This window comes from Gopherus flavomarginatus, chromosome 5, assembly GCF_025201925.1.
Source record: "Gopherus flavomarginatus isolate rGopFla2 chromosome 5, rGopFla2.mat.asm, whole genome shotgun sequence".
Taxonomy (NCBI): domain Eukaryota; kingdom Metazoa; phylum Chordata; order Testudines; family Testudinidae; genus Gopherus; species Gopherus flavomarginatus.
Genome location: NC_066621.1, coordinates 38,742,407 through 38,765,058, shown reverse-complemented (window position 1 = coordinate 38,765,058; position 22,652 = coordinate 38,742,407). Strand labels below are relative to the sequence as shown.

The following is a 22,652-nucleotide window of genomic DNA, read 5'->3' as shown; positions in this document are numbered from 1 at the left end:
CAGTGACTTTTAAAGACTGGCCAGAGGGCAGCATTACTGAGACTTGACTGTTCCACTAAAGCCATTGGCCTAAAAGCTCAGCAACTGGGGGGGGGAGGGGGGCGACGGGTTAGGTTGGCTTCTGCCTTTTTTAGATAGTTGTACTGTTCCTGGGGTGAGGGATCGGGATCTGTAACTAGGGTTGTTGCCTCAATTTTCCCACATTCTATTTTATTTTTCACCTACATCTCCCAGTGTTTTTTTGCAATTGCTAGAATTTCTGGAGTTCACATTGGCCAATTTAGCTCTTTAGATGCCTTTAGGGCTGTAACTTAGGAGCTTGCCAAAATTTGTACTGGCTTTTAGGAAGTGCCAGGAGGCATTTTTCATAGAACTCTGTTGCAAAATTAATTAACATTTTAAATTTTGTAAAGACATTAATTTTTAAAATACCCTTTTTAGATTTATTAAGCAAAATGGCCTTTTATGTATGTATGTATGTATTTATTTATTAATTTATGTAACAGATACAAAATATTTTTGAAAAAAGGAACAATTCTTTTTGCCTTACTGAACCCCTGTACAGCCTTCATTCCAGCCGGAGGGCCAAATGGGTTTTTATTTTGGGTACTACTCAGAGAATAAGTGGCACATGGATTTAACAAGAAATTTTGTCCAAACACCGCTCCTTTAAACTCCACACAAACCGTGAACCTCCTCCACCCATCGGTGTCCAAATGTGCCATTACTGTGGGTGCTATAGGTACAGGGCCTCTCTACAGGGAGGCAACCGGTGGCGGCAGTAGCCGTGCACTGGGGGCTTTCCCTGCCTGCTCAGCCAGCCTTGACAGCTGGGGAGCAAGATGTTAGGAAAAAGTTTGTTAGGATCGCTTTAGACAACTGTTTTACAGTATATTTTATTATTTAGTTTTTTCATAATTAATTTTATAAAACACACAGGTTATAGTGACTCCTATTGGGTCATTGCCTTTTTAAATTTAAATTACCTATTGATTAATAAATATTTGTAACCATTTTAATTATAATGAGCTCTCATATTAAAGGTGCTTAAATTTAAGCTTTCTATTTACTTTTTTTATTTTAATTTTTTAAAAAATTTAATTAGCAGAAACTGCAAGCCTAGAGCTAGTTTTAACCTGACATCTAAAAGTATTTTAATTAACTCTTAGCTATATAGCATATTTATTTCATTAAGTTATAATAGCTAAATGCACACAGTATAATTGCAATTTGCTTAATTAAATTTGCATTTTCATCTGCCACAACAGTATGGCTGAGTCTTTGTGACTGTGACATGGAGGAAGCGGAAGGGTCCGATTCATAGCTGTTCTGACAGCTTTGTCACACCGGGAATAGTAATGTTTGATTCAAAAGCTGATGGCCTGACTTCGTTTATGAGGCCTTCTACACCTAGCGGAGTAACAAGAAGCTGCAGTGTAAAATGCACAATCTAACGTCTCCTCCCATTATGGCCTATGTTTACAGCATTAGCCTGAGGCTCAGGATGCCTAGGTTGAATTCCTGGCTGTGCCACAAATGCCCTGTGGGATCTTGGGCAAGTCACTTTCCTTCTTTGTCCTGTAGTTCTCCATCTGTATAATGGGGCTAATGATTCTCCCTTTGCCTGTTCAGCTCGGAAGCTTTTCAGAACAGATGCTGCCTCTCATTACATGCAATGTAAGTGCCTAGCAGAATGGGATTTTGATTGCAGCCTCTGGCACTACTCCAGTACAAATAATAACTCACTGAGTCCATGCAGAACATCCCCTAGCTGATGGCAGGAACTGCCTCCATGACCAGGGCAAGCAGCAGGGAGGGCAACATCCTGTGGGTGAGGGAAACTGTATCTTTCAATGGTTTAGTTCTCTTACAGCAGCTGGTGAAGTGGAGAGCAGTAGCTTGTGTAGCAAGCGCTAACAAAACCTGAGTGTCAATATGCTCAAACGGAGGAGGCGACTTTGACGTTAATCCCTGTTAGTAAAGAATTTCTTGTCATTATATGTATAAGAGGGCAGTGTGAGCTGAAACTGACTATAACCCACCGATTGCCAAAAGGGGTTTGGCAGATACCTCCCGTGAGAACAGAGAGAATTTTCGCATTGACAATTGTAAGATTTGCAAATCGAATACAAACCTGGGAGAGATTTCATGGTTGTGGACATGCTCTGGCGAGCATTGGATCAGAGTGCAGTGGAGCAAAGTCCAGAGTTTTATATTTACATGTCAATCTGATTTTAAAGAAATCCTTGTCTCGTGTCCGTGGTATAAGGACTGTGATTGCTTAGAGCTAGTGCACAGGATGAGTTGCTGCAGAACGTGATTAAGGCTATCAGCACGGGGTGGCCACGACTGAGTTTCCAGCCATACGATCAATTCAGGGGTAGCTCTTGGTGCTGGATGGTCTGTTTTTTAAAGGAACCAGGGTGGAGGCCCTGTAACATATTATAGAAAAATATGTTAACAAGGATACATAAAGATCAGTTAGGGACTGGAAAATCTAAGAGAAGGGCTAGAGACATTTTATACTGTACTCAAATGAACAGCTAATTCAGAATAAGACACTCATTCCAGAATAAGAGCATCCACACAGAGAGTTAATCAGGAACAGTAATTCTGGTTTAAATTCACACCTTCCCTTAATACAAATGAACTTCCCAGCATAGATAAGTCCTGAGTCCTTTTCCTTTAAGTCAGAGTGACACATTTTTCCAAAACAGTTGCTCTTATTGTCAGAGGCCTGGTCCGCAGCACAGAGTTAGGCCGAAGCCCGGCAGCTGATGTTGACTGAGTTCTGCACGTAGCTACACTTGAATTTGTATCTTACCACTGTAAGCGCCCTGTTAAGCTGACACCAGCTCCCCGAGCAGTGTAGCCCACAGTCAATGTTCTTAGGGCGACACAATGTGACTGTAGACACTGTGTGACTTATGTCGACCCTAACTGTCCTCCAGCAGCTGTCCCACACCATTGTAAATTTCACTGCCTAGAAGTCACATAGAGCTGAAGGCCTCCCCAACCTCTTTCAAGCCCTGCTGATTTTTGAAATTCCTTTTCTTGACTGTCTGGCTTTGCAAACATTCCTAGCAGAGCTCTATGGTTTACCGCAACTCCCCAGCTGACCATGCCAGCTTCATGCTCCAGAAAATCTCTGGCCAGGAGTAAACAGGAGATACTGGTTCTCCTGGGCTTGTGTGGAGAAGAGGCTGTGCAGGTACAGCTCTAAACCAACTGAAGAAACATCGACTTTTATGAGTAGATTGGAGAACATTCCAAGTTCATAGATTTCCATCTTCACGTGGCTGTGACCTGAACACGGGGATGCCCTTGATAAGGAACAGGTGACAGTTAGAGGTCGTTTGCTGGCTAAGTTTGAAAAAAAATGCCTCTGGGCTGTTCTAAAGAAAAATATGGGCTCAGCAGTGAAGACTTGGAACTGGATATGAAGACATTAACCTCGCGGTCATTGGTTCCTTTCTGACTGGACCCTTGTTGGGAGAGAGGGTACTACCATGTGAATGGAGTTTTCCACACCTTGGGCCCCAGTTAAAATACTGCCATGTTGTGGGGAACTGGTGTCTCTATGGGAACTGGGATTTGGAGCGTTACATCTCTAGCTCATTGGTATGATTCTGAGCCAAGGTCAGCACAGGGAGCTGCAGTTAGTGGACTGGAAAAAGGATGTGTAGCATGAATCTGAGCGACTGGCTGACTCAGGGGAGTGGGCTCCAGAGCATGTTACTTGTATGGTGCTGGTTCCAGCTCAACCAGTTCTGCAGTGAAAGGCTTTGTCATCTGACAGCTCTTGGGTGATATTTGTAGGTGAAATATGGTGGAATTCTCCACTTTTTCCTAGGGGCGTATGTCAGGATAGGGAAGGATTAGGTGTGAAGACTTGGTTTGGGTGTGGGTAGATGAAGGAGACATGACCTCAATAGGTCTAGGGTAAATGGCAAGTTGTGGTTGGGAATGACAGGAATAAGGCATTTGTGGGCTATAAAGGCCACCAGTGGAGGAGAAGAGGGAAGAGATGTGCAACCCTCTTTGGGTAGAGGGTAAGTTCACCATGACATAGGATTTAGGAGGAAAGAAAAGGAGATCATGGATCTCCCCCAAACTGCTGAGTGATTACCTGCACCGGGAGCAGATCATGGATTCAAGTCTCCATGGCTGGGACCTGTGGGGAGGCCTCGCTGCGTAGCCCTGACACTGCAGCCTTCCTATTCCTGGCAGGAGGCCACCCATGGACTTGGGCACCAGGCCACGTGCCCACATGCCGGTAGCAGCTGCTCTGCCACAAAGCACAATGAGAATCTCATGAGATTAAATAATAGCATTTAGCTTTCCATTTAGCACTATCCGTTCCTAACCCTGTGGGGAGAAAGAAACAGGAACGGAAGGATGAGATTTCCATGTGCATGGGAGTGAAGTCACCTTAGGCCAGTGACAACCCTAAGAAAGGCACCTGGAAGTGGGCAGTCCTAACTTTGCCACATTGTGTATGAAAACTTATCAGTTTGAACAAGTTTATCTGAGCGGAACTGAAAATCAGCTTATCCGATGTCCTCTGATGCCCCACAGTGAGGTCCTGGCATCTGGTGTTAGTCTCACAAATGGGCAGGTATTTTCCATTCCTTCCTCCAGGTTTTTCAACAAAGAGGTGAACTAGATCTCAGATTTAGAGAAGGGAGGTTTACTTTGAGACATCTAACACCAGAGAGACAATACAGGCACCTTGTAGCATCCTGAAGCAGTAGGGATAAATCCTGTCGTATAACACCCCCTGCTTTTCCAGTCTTGGGTCTCCATCCAGTTCTGCCAAGGCCTCTCAATCTTGACCTCATTATTATAGCCCTGGGATATGAAATACACACCCAGTGCTGCTAAAGCGCCTCAGTCCTGAGCCATTGGCCACCGTGCGGTTCCAGCCCTCAGGCCTGACACATCGACAGCTCTTCTGATGCCCCTCAATCCTTACCTGCTGCTCCCCCTGCTAGTCAATAATATAGTCTCTTCTACAGAAAGTTGGCTGATCATAATCAATTGTGCTATTCCCATTTCAGAATTCCTTGCAGCCTGTAAGTATTTGTGACTGATTTGAGGATGAAGACCTGAACTTTGAAATTTGGGGAGGCTAAAACTGAGTCCCTGATAAAAGTCCAGATTGTGGCTGGGATCTGGAACAAAAATCTGAGAGGCCACTGGAAAAGCCATAATTAACCATTGACAAATCTGTTAGAACTTGTCAAGCAATGGAAGTCACCTAGTCCATAGGGAAAGTTTGTGGAGGGTGGGCAGTGCTCTGAGACTGTGGACATGGTAGGGAATCCAAAAGACTGCAAGAAAAGAGACCTGAGGCAGAAAGGTGTGGACACTTTCAAGTCTGAGTTCTGCAAAAAGAGCACATGGCTTGTGCTGGTTGCCACAGTATGTACAGCTCCAAGATAATGCCTGGCATGTGAGATAAAGATGCACGAAATGCAATGGATTCCAACACTTTGCAAGAACTTTCAAGAATCTTTTTGTTTTAAATAACAATAGCTTTCCAGCCTCACACAAAATGTGCAGTGTGACTGCTGGAGGTATGGTTCAGGGTGAGACCCTGCAGCAATTAACGCATAGAGTGGCCTGGACAGCATATTCCCAGTCCCTTTTATCGAGGTCAGTGGGAGCTGTCCGGATGAGATGGGACGATGTTTAAAGGAATCAGGCTGGGGCTTCATAAGCTGCTACAGTAAAATGTGTTATGAAGGAGAAATGAAGGAGATTTAGGAATTGAGAAATCTAAGAGAAGCGCTGGAAATGTTTTACACTGGCCTCAAATGAACAGCAACTTTGAGGAAGCTATCAAGGCTTTTCGTATATGCCAAAAGTACAGGCCAGGTCTAGCAAAAGGGCCAATGTTGGTGGCACAGGAATACTTGGCCCCCTGGAGCAAAGTAGGCAGAGATTTGTTTACATTGGCTGGAAAAGAATGATGTCTTCCTTCTAGACTATGCTCACTTTCCTGAGATAGCCTTACTGGAAGATACTATGGCTGAACAGGTGATTGTGCATGTCTATTTTTGCTAGCCATGTTATACCTGACAGAGTAAAGTCTGACGATGGGCAGCAGTTTAGTGGGCATGGGTTTGAGCAGTTGCAGCAAAGTTTGGGTTTAGACATGTAAGTGCTAAATGCCCATTATCTCCAAAGCAGTGGGTTGGTGGGAAATGGTGTTAAAGTAATAAAGCGGCTACTGAGAAGGGCTCTGGAGTCGCACTCTGAGCCAGGCTTAGGACAGTTCAGTTACAGGATGGTACCAATGAAACGTGGTGTGTCACCTGCAGACATGTGGTTTAACAGAGTGCTGAGAACTGGGTAGACTACAATGATAGAAGCTGCTATCCCAGGGACTGGGGATTTGCAGAAGAATAAAGGGAGACAGAGAAAACAAATTAAAAAAAAGCCAGATGATTTGGGATCCCAGGATCTTCCACCAAATTGTGAATATGATGCAGCGCGCATCTGTGATGGAAATCAATGGTCTCCAACAGCGATGGTATTAAGGAGACTGCCCTGCAGTTGTCTGAGGCTGTCACCCCAGATGGCCTCATACTGTTGAGGGATAGGAGACATCATCTCCATATCCAGAATAGAAGGAGGAGGGTTGCAAAGTCAGATGTTTGGCCTGAGAGGGTCTCACTTAGGTAACAGATCAAGACAGATGAGCTGCATGACATGTCACCTCTGGAACAAAATAGACTCATAACCTTCTGACAACAATAGTGCTGATCTGGCAGGGAGACCAGCACAGGGCACCGGAGATTAACTGAACTTTATTAGCAAGTTAGTAGGATGGTTTTAAGTGTTTGGAGGAGCGAATTCTATAAACGTTTTTTATTGAGTGGTGTTGTTATCATGTTGTGGCTGGACATTGGGAATTGTACCTTTCCGAGCATTCAGCTTCCCAGACACAGGAAGTCGTGGGGAAGGGCACTGCAGAAGCCCAGGCCCTGTGAAGCAGAGGCAGGTGGAACTCAGTGACTGAGTGAAGAGGGGCTCTTTCAAGCCCCTTGGGCCAGAGTGTTTCCTGAAGATCACACAGCCCTCCACTGAGACCAGGAGAAGGAACAAACAGAGGCAGAGGCTCCAGAAGCTCTCAGAGCTACCTGGGCACCAAACCAGAGCCAGCCAGGAGCATTGGAAATTCTTGTGTTCCTAAAACTTGTTCCACACTGGAGCTTTGTCAGGTTTAAATTCTTGTAATTGAGACTTTTTCTGCTGTTTCTGTCGGTGAGCTCATGCATATTCATCAAATATTTAGATCAGGGCAATGAGTCAGTCGAATAGAATCTCCATAATTTCTAGACCTTCAGCCTTAACAGGGCCACCAGTGGGAGGCAATATGGTACACACTTCTTCACCCAGACAGGGAGCTGAAGGGAAGGGGCATCACGGATAGATCTCTTATTGTGAATTGAAGGACCCAGGACAGCAAAGACCTCTGTCCCCAATCAAATAACTGTTACAGTTGTGATCTGAAAGGGTTACCTCTAAACGTGAGAGAAAAGAGAGGACTGGTTTCTATGACTCATTTGATCTCTGACTTGTATACTGAGATAAAGGGGCCCAATTAGTGCCCCTTATGATTAATTTATCTGGCAATATGGGCACCTGTCCCACCAGGGTCTGGGACTGAGACCCATCTCCTCCGCACTCATCTGACATGGGGCCACCAAACATCCATCCCTTGACTTGGACTCAGACTGTACCTAGAGGCCGAGAAGTGGAAGGCTCTGTATGCTAATCCTAATGCTTCTGAGCCAGTCGTTCCCCAGCTTGTGGCCAGACTGGCACAATGAGAAGCAAATGGCTCCATCTTCCATTCTTGAATTTCCCAGATGACCAGTGCTGGTAATTAAGCTTAGGGAAATTCATGCTAGTATCTCATTTCTGGACTCTAAGGTTCAGATTTTGCTTCTTGCCCTTTAACAGGGGCCTACATGGGCAATAAAGAAAAATTCACAGAAGCCCATGACCTTTTACTAAAAATATCCGTGAGACACTCTTAACTTTAGGCTATGTCTACATTGCTCAGCTGTTAGAGACATGGCGAAGCCGCTCCAGTCGTGTCACTAAAAGGTGCAGAGCGTAGCCATTGTTTGGCGTCAGGAGAGAGGTCTCCTGCCAACAGAAAACTTCAACTGCAACAAGTGGCGTTAGTGTTCTTGGCCGGACAACGGTGCTGCATACAAAGTACTGTTCACACCAGCACTTGTCATTGGCAGAACGTTTATCTTTCGAGAGCGTGTGTGTGTGTGTTTTTTTTAGCACCTCTGAATGCTGTTAGCTTTTAAGCCTGTTTGTTGGCCCGAGACAGAATTTTGGGTTTGATGTTTAATACTCTTACATCCTTACTAATATGTGTGAAGAACAAAGGACAAAGAAGCTGTGTGTTGCATTTCCCACAATCAGTCTTTTAGTTTAATGCGACAGATAAGGGATGGAGCGAAAAGTGTTGCAGGGCATGGTGGGAGTACAATATATGAGCGCACAGTTGAAACTGCCTCAACTCCTTATCTCAAAGCGAGGACATAAAACACTAAAAGACCAGAGAAATGCCTGCCTCTGACCGGAGCATAACCTCACTCCTTACCCCTCCCATGGGGTACCAAAGGGGTGGGATGAAGACCCCAACTCACGACTCTCCAGAACGGAACATGACCATAAGTCAAAAGGGCTGTGACTAGAGGCGTGCAGTGCAGGTATATTTGGGCCTGCTAAGAAGAAGGAGGGGGAGTGGGAAGGGAAACAATAATGGTAATAGGGGAATGGGAGCCTGGGGGAGAGGGAATAGGGGAGCATATAGAGATAAGACGGACTGCTATGAAGGATTTCAGAATATGTTTGCTTGGAACTATCCCTAATAAACATTGCATTGTCTGCACTTTGAACTTCTGGTCTTCTGCTTTCCATCTGCATTAAAAGAACCAGGGAAGCGGGGGAAGGGAAAGCCCCCTATCAAACGCCAAAAGTTTGTCTTTCACTTGTCAGAGTAGACAAAGCCTTAGTCATTGGTATGAATCTGATCCCTGCTGGGGGCGGGAAGAGTAGGAACTTGGTGGGGAGTAGGGTTGTTTCTAACAGTGAGAGTGCTGTCAGGGGCTGTCCTCCAGCAGCGCCTCCAGACCTGCTGCTGCTCCTGTGGCAGGGGCTGACTGCAGCTACTCCAGCCCCAAGGGGGCTGAGCCAAGCCCATTCGCTGCTTCAGCCATGAGGCTGCTGCTCTGATGGACTGGGGCTGACAGCTGCTCCAGTCCGGCATTGGAAGAAGTCATACCCCAATTCCCATAAAGAAACCAATTCCCCACTGCATGGCTGCCTTGAGTGCAGGCAGGGGACTGGACTAGATGACCTGTTGAGTTCCCTTCCAGTCAGACACTTCTGTGCTTCTATGGCTGTATTGCAAGTGGTGCCCAAGATGTGGAAGGCTCCAATCCCATTGAGGTACCTGCTCTCCCAGCACGGGGCTAGACTGGAATGAAGAACCAATCAGTGAATGTCTCCGTATCCCATTCCAGTTCTTCTGTGCCTCCTGTCCCATTCTCTAAAGCAGGCCCCAGGCATTGCTTTTCAAAGCTTAGACGTCCCTGAACTCTCACACCTTCCCTTTAGACCATGCCCCATTTTCAGGTCACAGCCAAGTGAAGGTGGAAATCTATGGACTTTGAGTGTTCTTCAAAATTCCATTTAAGGACATTTTGGAAGATCTTATCGGGTAGGTTTACATTTCTTATCAGGGCTATTAATGCGATAAGAGAAGCATTGGGTGCTGTGTTTATAAGAAGCAGCACCCAGGCAATTCTCTACATTCACCACTCATCACCACTGGCTTGTGTGTCAGAAAACATCATGAAGTGGCTTCTGCTCCTGAGTTTGGTGGCGCTCTCTCAGTGCCGGGTGACCAAGTGAGTATTGGGGGAACACACCACTTTGGGCTGCTGAACTTGGCTTTCTACATAACAATGTGTGATAATCAAGGGGAGTGTCTGCACCTCTCTCATTCTCTTCTCTACTCTCCATTCCTGTATAGGCAGCAGCTGGGAATAACCCCTTAGCTTTGTGTTGTAGAAGAGGAATGAAGAAGGAAGGTCTTGTGGTTAAGGCACTGGAGTGGCACTTGAGAGATCTGGATTAATACCTGGCTCTACCACAGACTCCTTCTGTGACCATGGGCAAGGGACAGAGTCTCTCTCCAGGGATCAGTTCTCTACGATAATATTAGTGTTTCTTATTTGTAATGTCTAGGACCATAAGTCATAGACCAGAACTCCATTGCGCTAGTCACTGGAAGACTGTCCCTTCCCTAAGTAGATAACTCCCTCAGTGAGACATAAGAGACAACAGAGATATGCAGACAGAGAGGGGACTAGAAGTAAACAATCAGTCCGCTTGATGGAGAGTGGTCTCTGCACACCAGCAACCAAACTGTTATGGTTTTTTTATAGGCATGACGACAAAGGAGAGCTTCTATAAGGAGGGATTTGAAGGAGGACAGCGAGGTAGCTTTGCAGATGTTTATGGGGAGGACCCCCCAACCATAGGGGGCAAGTGGGAGAAAGCATGAAGGTGCTTGATTGAAAATTTACCAAGTTGGCAGTAGAGGCTGGCATCATGGGCCAGTGGGATATGGGCATCAATAGCTTGATAGCCAGTGAGAGGTAGGGTGGGATTGAGTGCGAAGGACCTTGGAAGTGAAGACAAGCAGCTTATGTCTGATATCATGGAGCAGGGGGAGCCAGTGGAGGGACCCAAAGAGAGGAGTGCCATGTTCAAAGTGACTTGCTAGGAAGGTTATCTTTGCAGCAATGTTCTGAATGGACGTGAATGGGGCAAAACGGCATTTGTCAAGGACAGGGAGAAGAAAGTTGCAGCAATTGAGATGTGAAAGGAGGAGAGCTGGGATGAGAACTATAGCTGTGTGAAGGGATAAGAAAGACTGCATCTCAGGGAATTTATGCAAGAAGATTTTGCAAGATTTCGACATAGCCTGGATGTGAGGAGCTAGAGAAAAGTTGTTTCATATGTTTTGGGATTGGCTTTCTTTGTAGGAACCAATCCCTGTACAGCATTCTCTATCCAAGCCATGTGTGACTTACTCATCTTTATGTTCCCGTCTTATCTCGTCCACTGTTATTCTGTCCTTTGTAAATGATTCCCTGGATGTTCTCTGCCTTATCTTGGCTAGTTCAGCCATTCGGTCTCTCGGCTTACCATGCACTTACCTGTCCTGGTTAGCACAGATATTCTGTGTTCAGCCTGCTGATCTATTCACAGTATGTTACTAATCCTGCCTCCTAAAAAGAGGCCTCCTCAATGTTCAATTACTCCCATCAAGCCAGGCCTAGAAAGTCAAGATTTCAGTTTGGACAGAAGGAGACAAGTCTGGAGGAGGAAGGCAGATCTGTGAGTCATCAGTATAGAGGTTGTAGTGGAATTTGTTTTTGCGGATGAGATTTCACAGAGATAAGGGGTAGAAGGAGAATAGAAGAGGCCCAAGGAGAGAGTCCTGTGGGACTCCCGCAGAATGTTGGAGGGCCGATCCTCTGAAGGCATCAAAGGAGTGACTACAGATGTAGGAGGAGAACCATGAAAGGAGAGACATGGAAGCCAAGGGAGAACGTGATTTCAAGTAGAATGGCATGGTTGACGGAGTCAAGGTGGTGGCTAATCCTTCCTTTGTCCATCTTGTCTATTTCAACAGTAACGTCTACAGGGAAGGGACAGTACAGCACCCAGAATGTTGAGCAGTCTCTCTTCTAGTACATATAGGCTGGGATTTTCCAAGAATCCTATGGGAATTATGTGCCCAACTCCAATTGACTTGCAGTGCACTGGGCACCCAACTCCTTTACACTCCTTCGATAATCCTAGGTGTAATAAGGGGTCTCAGTGCAATGTAAAAGCTGGATTGCACTGTAGGCTCTGAAAAAAAGGCTTGTCTATTGTTTATTTGTTATTGAGTGGTCTCTCTCCCTACTCTTGTTGATTAGGGTCCCCCTGCAGAAGGGGAAATCCCTGAGGCAGAACCTTAAGGAACATGGCTTGCTGGAGGATTTCCTGAAGAAAAACCCATACAATCCGGCCTCCAAGTATTTCCCCAACCTGGCCAATGACGCTGCCAGCGAGCCCCTAACAAATTACATGGACGTGAGTACAAGAGAGCAGGTCTTGTAGCCTCCCTCTCCTCATCAAAGCTTCCCACTCCTCTGCCAACAGCTGATCTCTCCTCCTCCCAAAAGTGTCCCAACCCCACTCCCCCACCCATGTGCTTCCAACCAAGCTCCCATCTTGCGTGAGCCAAAAACATGTGATGGGCCTCCCAGCCCCCAACTGTCATTGGATGGCATTAACAAGAGCATTGGGAATAGCACTCTCAGGGTCTGCTGGCTGCCTTCTTCCAATCATGCTCTTCCACATGCTGACATTCAGGAGTCTGAGGCTAAATAATTGTGTAAAGGATTGCCTGTGGCTATTGGATGCCAGGAGTTGCTAGGAGCCATGCTGGGCAAAGTGATGGCAGAGAAACACCAGCTCAGGCTGAGTCTTTTGCAAAGACACTGTAGCCCAGACCCTCCGCTGGTGGAGCTACGCCGGTTTACTCCAGGTGATGATCTAGCTCTTGGATGGCAAGGGTTTCCTCTTTTTCCATTGTTTTTTCTCCTCCTTTGACAGATGGAGTATTATGGAACTATTTCAATTGGTACGCCCGCTCAGGATTTCACTGTTATTTTCGACACCGGTTCCTCTAACCTGTGGGTGCCCTCCGTGTACTGCTCCAGTGCAGCCTGCAGTAAGTCACCTGCAACGTCTCTTGCCTTGACATTCCAACTGGGCGAGTCGACTGAAATCATAGAGATTTACATTAGCAAGGGAGAACCTTAAATGAAATAAGTGATTTTAATTATTTTTCTGAAGGAAGTTGATTCTCACTGGTTTGTTATCACTATAAACAGCTTGACTTGCAACTATATATTTACATGACATTTGGTACTTCCTTTAGGAAATCAGGGGGTTACACTATGTCAATACACATAGATTTAAGCAATTAACATAGCTTTATATACACTTATTCAAATTCTTACTTTGTTCATATCTCAGATATTTTAGAAAATGGTGCAGGAGGTATTTCTTATTAGCTACATAATGATTAATTTTTGGTTTATAACAGACTCAATTTGGATGGAAATTGGAATTCACTTTAAAATTCAAAATCCAACTTTTTAAAGAAATTAGTTAAAACATCTTTCAATGGGCTGTATATACAAGAAAGAAAAATTTACCAAACATTTTGCATTTAAAACTAATTGATTTATGAAACAGGAAGTATCATCTGTAGTCAGTGAACTGAACTATTGTTTCTGACCAGCGTGTCCTTTAAGATTTTAAAGCTGGTAGAGCTCATCCTCTCACACCTAGCTTTTATTCAGAGATTAGAAGAGGAAAACCAGTGTTCCCACTTTTCCAATTCCCAATCGGTTTCTTAAGTTGGAATGAACTAGTCCATGAACTGAACCAATTAATAAACTGACTTGAAGAAAGTATTCTCTCTGCACCTGCAGAAGAGGCTACTGCTATCTCAAAAGCTCGTTTAGCACTGAAACAAAGGAAACTCTGGTTCCAGGTGCAGAGTGAGTGAAATCTTCCTGTTCTGTGGACTTTCTTTAAAGCCACTGCTTAATAATAATCTTTATATTTAATTTAAATGATTTTAGTAGATTTTAGTAACTTTAGGCCTTACCATTCGTTGTTAGAATTTCAAAGTTAATTTTAAATAGGCTTATTTTAAAAAAGAAAAATATACTGACATTTTAGAACATCAGATTTTATTTTTATCATCGATATTTATTCACTCAGAAAGCCAGAGAGCAGTAGGTCTCCCTCCATTGTTCCTCCACGTACTACACAGTGTTAGAAGTGGAACGGGCCCTAGTAAGATAAGAAGCTAGATCCACAAAGGCACTCAGGTGTGGCAATGCTGAATACTGCAATGTGTGACTCTTAGGCACCCTGGTCCCATCAAGGAATTCACCGTTGCACTAGTCCCCCAGGCTCTCCATACAACACATGGGTAGAGTTACAAGTGTCAGTCTGTGACCATCTGACTCTTCTGTACTTGCAGCAAACCATAATCGCTTCAACCCATCAGACTCCTCCACCTACGAGGCCACCAGCCAGAGCCTCTCCATCCAGTACGGCACTGGCAGCATGACTGGAATCCTGGGCTATGACACCGTCCAGGTAAATCACAAGAAAGGATCAAAGCCCCTGGAGCAGACATGGTGAAAAATTAGGAGTTAGAAGGACAGGATGCATCTGGGAAGCTAACACAGAGTATGGGTGTGAACTGGGAGAGGGAGGATAGAAAAAAGGCAAGGAGACCATTCACAGAATATACTCAGATGGGGGAGAGACCACAGTGCATGGCACACCAGCCTCTGAGAAGTCCCCAGGCCATCAAGACCCTGTGGCAGACTTGGCAGTTTCTCCCATGGTGTGTCTGATTGTCCCCATCTGTCTCCCAAGGTTGGAGGTATTGAGGACACCAACCAGATCTTTGGTCTGAGTGAAACCGAGCCTGGCACCAACTTTTACTATGCCCCCTTTGACGGGATCCTGGGTCTGGCCTTCCCCAGTATCTCCTCTTCTGGAGCCACCCCCGTCTTTGACAACATGATGAATGAGGGTTTGGTGTCTGAGGACCTCTTCTCTGTCTACCTAAGCTCGTAAGTCAGGGCTGGAAACAGCCCATCTGCTGCAGTGAGACTCAGAGGATATCAGGCTTGGAAGGGACCTCAGGAGGTCATCTAGTCCAACCCCCTGCTCAAAGCAGAACCAATCCCCAGACAGATTTTTACCCCTTTCCCTAAACGTCCCCCTTTAGGATTGAACTCACACCCCTGGATTTAGCAGGCCAATGCTCAAACCACTGAGCTATCCCTCCCCATGAGATTCATGTTCCTATAGCACCTCTCACAATGAGTGATCCCTGCAACCTTTGCATCAGATTTCCCCCAAAGCAGCCACCTCTGGGGTGGAACATGGCCATTGTTCATTGCAAGTGGGAGCAGAAATAAACACTAGGGCATTGGTATTAACCAGACTCTTGGGAGAAGAGTTCCCCCTAACAAGTCACCCAGATGGTACCGTGGCTTATCACCTTCTAGCACCAAGCTGAACCATCTGCTCACTACTGACTCTGAGGAAAAAAAGAGCACCTACTGAGTGACTGACACCACTGCCTCAAACATCTAGGCCTTTGCTCAGTGGTCTCCCATCCACATATTGGCCAGGCCCAAATGTGCTTAGCTTTTGAGATCTAGGAAGAGAAAGCCCAAAGCAGTATCAAAGCAGGGGGTGAGGCACACTTCTCATCCAACCATCCTGTCCTATCTCTGCTACTAGATGCTGATGTGCCCAGCTCTGACTCTAGTCCAGCACTGCCCAGCTGTGCTCCTTCTCTAACAGTTGGAGCATTTGCTATTGTCTCATTAGCCGACCATCAGACATCCTCCTTGACTCTCCTCTCTCCCTTTTCCAGCGATGAGCAGAGCGGGAGCTTCGTGATGTTCGGTGGCATCGACTCATATTACTACTCTGGGAGCCTCAACTGGATCCCTCTCTCTGCTGAGACTTACTGGGAAATCACCATGGACAGGTATCACCCAACCCTTGGTGTTTCCCCTTCGATAATGTTACTTGGAAAAGACAGGCAAAAGGAGAGGCATGTGGGAGCCGGGGGAAGCTGAACTTAGAGTCTAGACAAGATGAGAGACAAGGTGGATTTATAGGAAAGGGACTCACCAGTGAGGCAGTTAGATGAGTGGTTCTCCACCTTGCCAATACCAGGACCCAGAGATGACCTGTGTCTGCCACTAGTAGGGGGGCAGGGTAAGGGCAGCATCCCCACCCTCGCGTCCCCTTTGCCAGGACCCCTCTCTCCTCTGTTTAGCAATAAAGTAAAGGGCAGCATGGTCATGATCCCTTGACAGCTGTTTGTGACCCCCAGGGTAGATGGGTCCCAGTCCCAGAAGGTTGTAGGACGAGGAGTGATGGGCAATAGCCAAGGAAAGAGAGGTGAAGGCTGAAACATCAGGGGAAAGTTTTTGGCAGTCAACAAGACTCACCCTACAGGCCTCTCACTGCTGGCTCGTGGGCTGAGTGGGAATGAGATTGGAAGTGTTCCTGGGGATGTTCCCCTGACTCTCTCTCTCTTGCAGTGTCACCATGAACGGAGAGACAATCGCTTGCTCTGGTGGCTGCCAGGCTATCATTGACACTGGCACTTCTCTGCTGGCTGGGCCCTCTACTGGCATCTCCAGCATCAACTCCTACATTGGTGCCAGTGATGGCATGGTAAGGGCAGGGAGGAGGAACTGATACTTCTAGAGGTGTCTGCTACACACAGATGTGATGCTCCATCTCTCTCATTGGAGAACCTACTGCCCAAGACATGTCTAACCTTTTCTCCATGTGTTGCCTTCCTCCCTGCAGATCAGCTGCAGTGCCATGAGCAGCCTGCCCAACATCGTCTTCACCATCAACGGCATCGAGTTCCCTGTGCCCGCCAGTGCCTACATCATTGATGTGAGTGTCCTGCTCAGAAATCTGCCTCGGGGCCTCTTAGCCAAGGCTCGTGCATGAGGCCATTGCGCTGAGTGTGCTGGCAGCTGCCCCCTGCACAGCCGGCATGAGCCTGCAGGAGCATCACTGAGACGAAGTTCCGAGTCTGGCCCCAGTATGAGAGTGGGGCGGCAGAGAGCACTTCCCCCAGAGGGGTCCAGGGAAGGGATGTTTGAGGTCAAGGCAGGCCCACAGTGAAAGTGACATACCGGAAGAGCAGCGAGGCAGCCTGTAGAACTCGCCACCACAGGAAATCACCAGGGTGGGAGCTTTACTGGGTTAGAGGAGAATTATATGAGCAGCTACCCCAGCTAGGAGGTGAGATCAAGAGAGATCACTGCCTCGCGTTCCAGGGCCTTGGCATTTGGGCATCAGGAAGGAATTTTCCTCCCCCGTGGTAAAAGTTTGCTCCTGTCTGGGGAGGAACAGGCAAGCTGCTTTAGCAGCACACAGCAACACCAGCTGGTAGCAGGCAGTGGGAAAACCCTAAATCCAGTTATAATCACAGCAGGATTTCTAGTGGCAGAATGTAATCGCTCCCTTTGGAATCAGGCCAGGAGCCTGGAGAGAGCATGCTTTGCCTCCCCAAGGGATGTGTCATGAACAGAAGTGGTCAGGACCTTGCTTCTCTTCCCAGTTGACAGACTGCACCCCTTAGGCTCAGGCTGAAGAACTGGGGCTGTTCTGAGACCCAGATCCACAAAGTTAGCTCACTGGGAGTTAGGCATCCAAGCAGCACCAGAAATAGGGGCCAACTCACCAGTGTCATTCCCTGCAGCCCATAGAGGTCTCCTATCAAAGCCCTACCCAGCCTAATGCTACTTGGTTTGAGAGCTCTGAGATCCTAGCCCAAGATGGTAAGAGGCACCAGCAGGCCCTACAGTATGATATCTCACTGAAGTTCCAGCGCAATCATTACCATGTCCCTTTTCCCCTGTGCAGGAGTCAGGCTCTTGTACCTCCGGCTTTGAAAGCATTGACATTGATGGGCTCTGGATCCTCGGAGACGTCTTCATCCGCCAGTACTATGTTGTCTTCGACAGGGCCAACAACCAGGTGGCCCTGGCCTCTTTGGCATGAACACAGCACCATCCCCAGGACCCTCCCATGGAACAGTGACCCCAGAAAGTCTCCGTTTCTCTAGAGCCCCAACACCACGTATCGATCTAGTGACCCTCCACCCCACACTCACCCTCTATCCTGTAATCTTACCCCCAGTAGAATAAAGGAATATAAGAGCATTTGAGTCAATTGTTTCTCTTTGATGAGGTTTAGGATTGGACCCATCTTTTATTCATTTTTTGAACATTGGCTGTTAGGGCCACACCTACCTGCCTATGAGTACTAGCAACAACTTTTTAACAGCTGTTGCATCTACTGGTCTGTAAGGACCGGGGTTGCAGTTTGTAAGCGCTGCTCCACCTACCCACCATTGTTCTGAAAGGCACATGTCTTTTACAGGTGTTGCCTTGAATGGGATAACTCCAGAGTCCATTATGACCATAAGAATACATGGTAGTCACTGATCCCAATCCTTACTCTGCTGGTTTACAATTTTTTAAAAAGTTTTTTAAGAGTGCGGTTAACCCGTTCTAACTGGCCTGAATTTGGAGGTGTCCTGCTATACGCAATTTCTTCTTAATTTGAATGGCTTGACAAGTCTGTTAGGAGTATTCTTGATGAAATGGGGTTCTTGATCCAAATCAATTTTTTTTTGAATACCCCACCTGGTTATTACCGGTTCAATCAGCACAGGGGCTGTTGTTTGGGCTGTGCTGTTTTGGGTGAGGATTGGTTTACTCCGCTTTATAAACAGATTAACAATTACTAAACAATACTGACTACCCCTGGCTTTTCTTGCTAAAGGGCCAATGTAATTAAATTGTAAATGAGCCGAAGGCCCCTCTATTCTCTGGTGTTCTAGAGGCTTTTTGATTATTTTTGAATTAACATTATTGGCTGTACAGGACAGACAGTTATTTACAAATTATTTCATATTGCTGCTTATATTTGGCACCAGCCAGGTGCTTGCAATGTAGCTAAAGATTTCTTTTACTCTCAAATGCCCCTTCTCATGGGCTAGGGAAATAATTTCTGTTTTTAATGCTGTGGGTACCACCCAAACTACCTTTGTGAGTTTAGTTTTAGTGGTTAGGATTAATTTGGATGTATGCTGCCACACTGTCCATTTTCTGTATTTTTTTTGCCATGATCTCTACTAGACTGGGGTCCTACTCTGAAGGGTGATTAAATCTATTTGTTTAGGTTTTTTTTGCTGCTGCAAATATAGGGGCTATGCCTTTTTTGGTTGCCCTAAGATTCCTTTGTTATTAGGAGTAAACCCTCTTTCTATTTTATTTAAGGGCATAAGCCATAGGATGGAGCCCTGTTCCGTGGTTCTGACTTAGTACCGCTTCCCATTCCATTTTTGTAGTTGACAGTTGTAGCACAAATGGCTGTCCCACCTGGGAATATGCTAACACTGGAGCCTGGACTAAGGCCTGCATTATCTGGATCCTGGCTTCCTGCCGCAAAGGGCCCCTGTTTCATTTCACCCCCTTCTTTAACAACTTATGCAGCGGAGCTGCCCTTTTTTGAAAACCCCTTCATAACATTTTGGGAAAAATTAAGCATTCCCAGAAAGGATTTAAGAGCTGTGACATCTGTGGGAGCTGGTAATTTAAAACTCAGCTCTTCTTTTTGTTGATTAGTGGAACACCTTCCCTGTTCCAAGTCACTTCAAGATAATTTACTTGTTGGGAACACAGCTGGGCTTTTTGCGACGTGTTTTCAATGAACCAAGCTTCCTGAATTTTTTGTAATGCCCTGTTTAATACTTCCCATTTTTTGTTGTTTGAGTGCAAATTAGGATATTATTTACATAAGAAATTACACTGGTTTTCTTTTATTTTACATTTTAACTACATGGGCATGACAAATAATAGGGGCTTTGCTTCAGCCCGTGGGGACCCTGGGAAAACACAACTGATTTCCTTGAAAGGTAAAACCAAATTTGTAATAGCTGTCTGGATGTAAAATGATAGCAAAGAAAGCATCGGCCAAATTCAAAACTGAAAACCACTGGTCCCCGCCTAGGCTGGAGGTTATTATCTTCTGCTACGTAGCCACTATGGGTGCCATGGGTCTGTCACCCGATTAAGGGGGCAAAAATCAACTACTCACCTTCAGATCTTGCTGTGACTTTTAAGGATCGGCCAGAGGGCAGCATTACTGAAACTTGACTGTTCCACTAAAGCCATTGGCCTAAAAGCTCATCAACTGGGGGCAGGGGTTAGGTTGGCTTCTGCCTTTTTTTTATAGCTGTACTGTTCCTGGCGTAGGGGTTCGGGATCTGTAAGTAGGGTTGTTGCCTCAATTTTCCCACATTCTATTTTATTTTTGGCCTACATCTCCCAGTGGTTTTTTGCAATTGCTAGAATTTCTGGAGTTCACATTGGCCACTTTAGCTCTTTAGGTGCCTTAAGGGCTGTTACTTAGGAGCTTGCCAAAATTTTTACTGGCTTTTAGGAGGTGCCAGGAGGCATTTTTCATAGAACCCTGTTGCAAAATTAATTAACGTTTTAAATTTTGTAAAGACATTAATTTTTAAAATCCCCTTTTTAGATTTATTAAACTAAATGGTCTTTTATGTATGTATTTATTTATTTTTTAATTTATGTAACTGATACAATATATTTTTGAAAAAAGGAACAGTTCTTTTTGCCTTACTGAACCCCTGTACGGTCTTCATTCCAGCCGGAGGGCCAAACGGGTTTTATTTTGGGTACTACTCAGAGAATAAGTGGCACATTGATTTAACAAGAAATTTTGTCCAAACACCACTCCTTCAAACTCCACACAAACTGTGAACCTCCTCCACCCATCAGTGTCCAAATGTGCCATTACTGTGGGTGCTGTAGGTACAGGGCCTCCCTACAGGGAGGCAACCGGTGACTGCAGTAGCGGTGCACTGGGGTTTCTCCCTGCCTGCTCAGCCAGCCTTGACAACTGGGGAGCAAGGTGTTAGGAAAAAGATTGTAAGGATAGCTTTAGAGAACTGTTTTACAGTATATTTTATTATTTAGTTTTTTCATAATTAATTTTATAAAACACACAGGCTATAGTGACTCCTTTTGGGTCATTGCCTTTTTAAATTTAAATTACCTATTGATTAATAAACATTTGTAACCATTTTAATTATCATGAGCTCTCACATTAAAGGTGCTTAAATTTAAGCTTTTTATTTACTTTTTTTATTTTAATTTTTTAAAAATTTTAATTAGCAAAAATTGCAAGCCTAGAGCAAGTTTTAACCTGACATCTAAAAGTATTTTAATTAACCCTTAGCTTTATAGCGTATTTATTTCATTAAGTTATAATAGCTAAATGCACACAGTATAATTGCAATAAGTTTAACTCAATTTTCATTTTCATGTGCTGCAACAGTATGGCTGAGTCTTTGTGACTGTGACATGGAGGAAGCGGAAGGGTCCGATTCATAGCTGTTCTGACAGCTTTGTTACACCGGGAATAGTAATGTTTGATTCAAAAGCTGATGGCCTGACTTCGTTTATGAGGCCTTCTACACCTAGCGGAGTAACAAGAAGCTGCAGTGTAAAATGCACAATCTAACGTCTCCTCCCATTATGGCCTATGTTTACAGCATTAGCCTGAGGCTCAGGATGCCTAGGTTGAATTCCTGGCTGTGCCACAAATGCCCTGTGGGATCTTGGGCAAGTCACTTTCCTGCTTTGTGCTGTAGTTCTCCATCTGTACAATGGACTAATGATTCTCCCTTTGTCTGTTCAGCTCAGAAGCTCTTCAGAACAGATGCAGCCTCTCATTACATGCAATGTAAGTGCCTAGCAGAATGGGATTTTGATTGCAGCCTCTGGCACTACTCCAGTACAAATAATAACTCACTGAGTCCACGCAGAACATCCGCTAACTGATGGCAGGAACTGCCTCCATGACCAGGGCAAGCAGCAGGGAGGGCAGCATCCTGTGGGTGTGGGAAACTGTATCTTTCAATGGTTTAGTTCTCTTACAGCAGCTAGTGAAGTGGAGAGCAGTAGCTTGTGTAGCAAGCGCTAACAAAACCTGAGTGTCAATATGCTCAAACGGAGGATGCGACTTTGACATTAATCCCTGTTAGTAAAGAATATCTCATTGTTATATACATAAGAGGGCAGTGTGAGCTGAAACTGACTATAAACCACCAATTGCCAAAAGGGGTCTGGCAGATACCCCCCGTGAGAACATAGAGAATTTTCGCACTGACAATTGTAAGCTTTGCAAATCGAATACAAACCTGGGAGAGATTTCATGGCTGTGGACATGCTCTGGAGAGCATTGGATCAGAGTGCAGTGGAGCAAAGTCCAGGGTTTGATATTGTACATGTCAATCTGATTTAAAAAAAATCCTTGTCTCGTCTCCGTAGTATAAGGACTGTGATTGCTTAGAGCTAGAGCACAGGATGAGTTGCTGCAGAACGTGATTAAAGCTATCAGCACAGGGTGGCCATGACTGAGTTTCCAGCCATACGACCAATTCAGGGGTAGCTCTCGGTGCCGGATGGTCTGTTGTTTAAAGGAACCAGGGTGGAGGCCCTGTAACATATTATAGAAAAATATGTTAACAAGGATACATAAAGCAGCAAAGAATCCTGTGGCACCTTATAGACTAACAGACATTTTGGAGCATGAGCTTTCGTGGGTGAATACCCACTTCCTCAGATCAGTTAGGGACTGGAAAATCTAAGAGAAGGGCTAGAGACATTTTATACTGTACTCAAATGAACAGCTAATTCAGAATAAGACACTCATTCCAGAATAAGAGCATCCACACAGAGAGTTAATCAGGAACAGCAATTCTGCTTTAAATTCACACCTTCTCTTAACACAAATGAACTTCCCAGCATAGATAAGTCCTGAGTCCTTTTCCTTTAAGTCAGAGTGACACATTTTTCCAAAATAGTTGCTCTTATTGT

General features: G+C 45.3%; 2 protein-coding genes across 2 annotated transcripts in view; one reads left to right on the top strand and one right to left on the bottom strand.

Annotated features, from left to right (window-relative positions):
- PPP1R32 (protein phosphatase 1 regulatory subunit 32) overlaps nt 1-22,382 on the bottom strand; it is a 346,274-nt gene extending 323,892 nt beyond the window's left edge. The window contains exon 1 of the mRNA XM_050956287.1: nt 22,338-22,382. The gene's annotated coding sequence lies outside the window, so the exon portion shown is untranslated. The remainder of the gene's footprint in view (nt 1-22,337) is intronic.
- Nucleotides 9,892-17,742, top strand: LOC127052540 (pepsin A-like). Its single transcript, XM_050956368.1, has 9 exons — nt 9,892-9,947; nt 12,033-12,189; nt 12,715-12,832; nt 14,162-14,280; nt 14,566-14,765; nt 15,581-15,697; nt 16,260-16,401; nt 16,534-16,626; nt 17,605-17,742. The coding sequence occupies exons 1-9, from the start codon at nt 9,892-9,894 to the stop codon at nt 17,740-17,742; spliced, it is 1,140 nt and encodes a 379-aa protein (XP_050812325.1).
- Nucleotides 22,383-22,652: the final 270 nt, after the last annotated feature.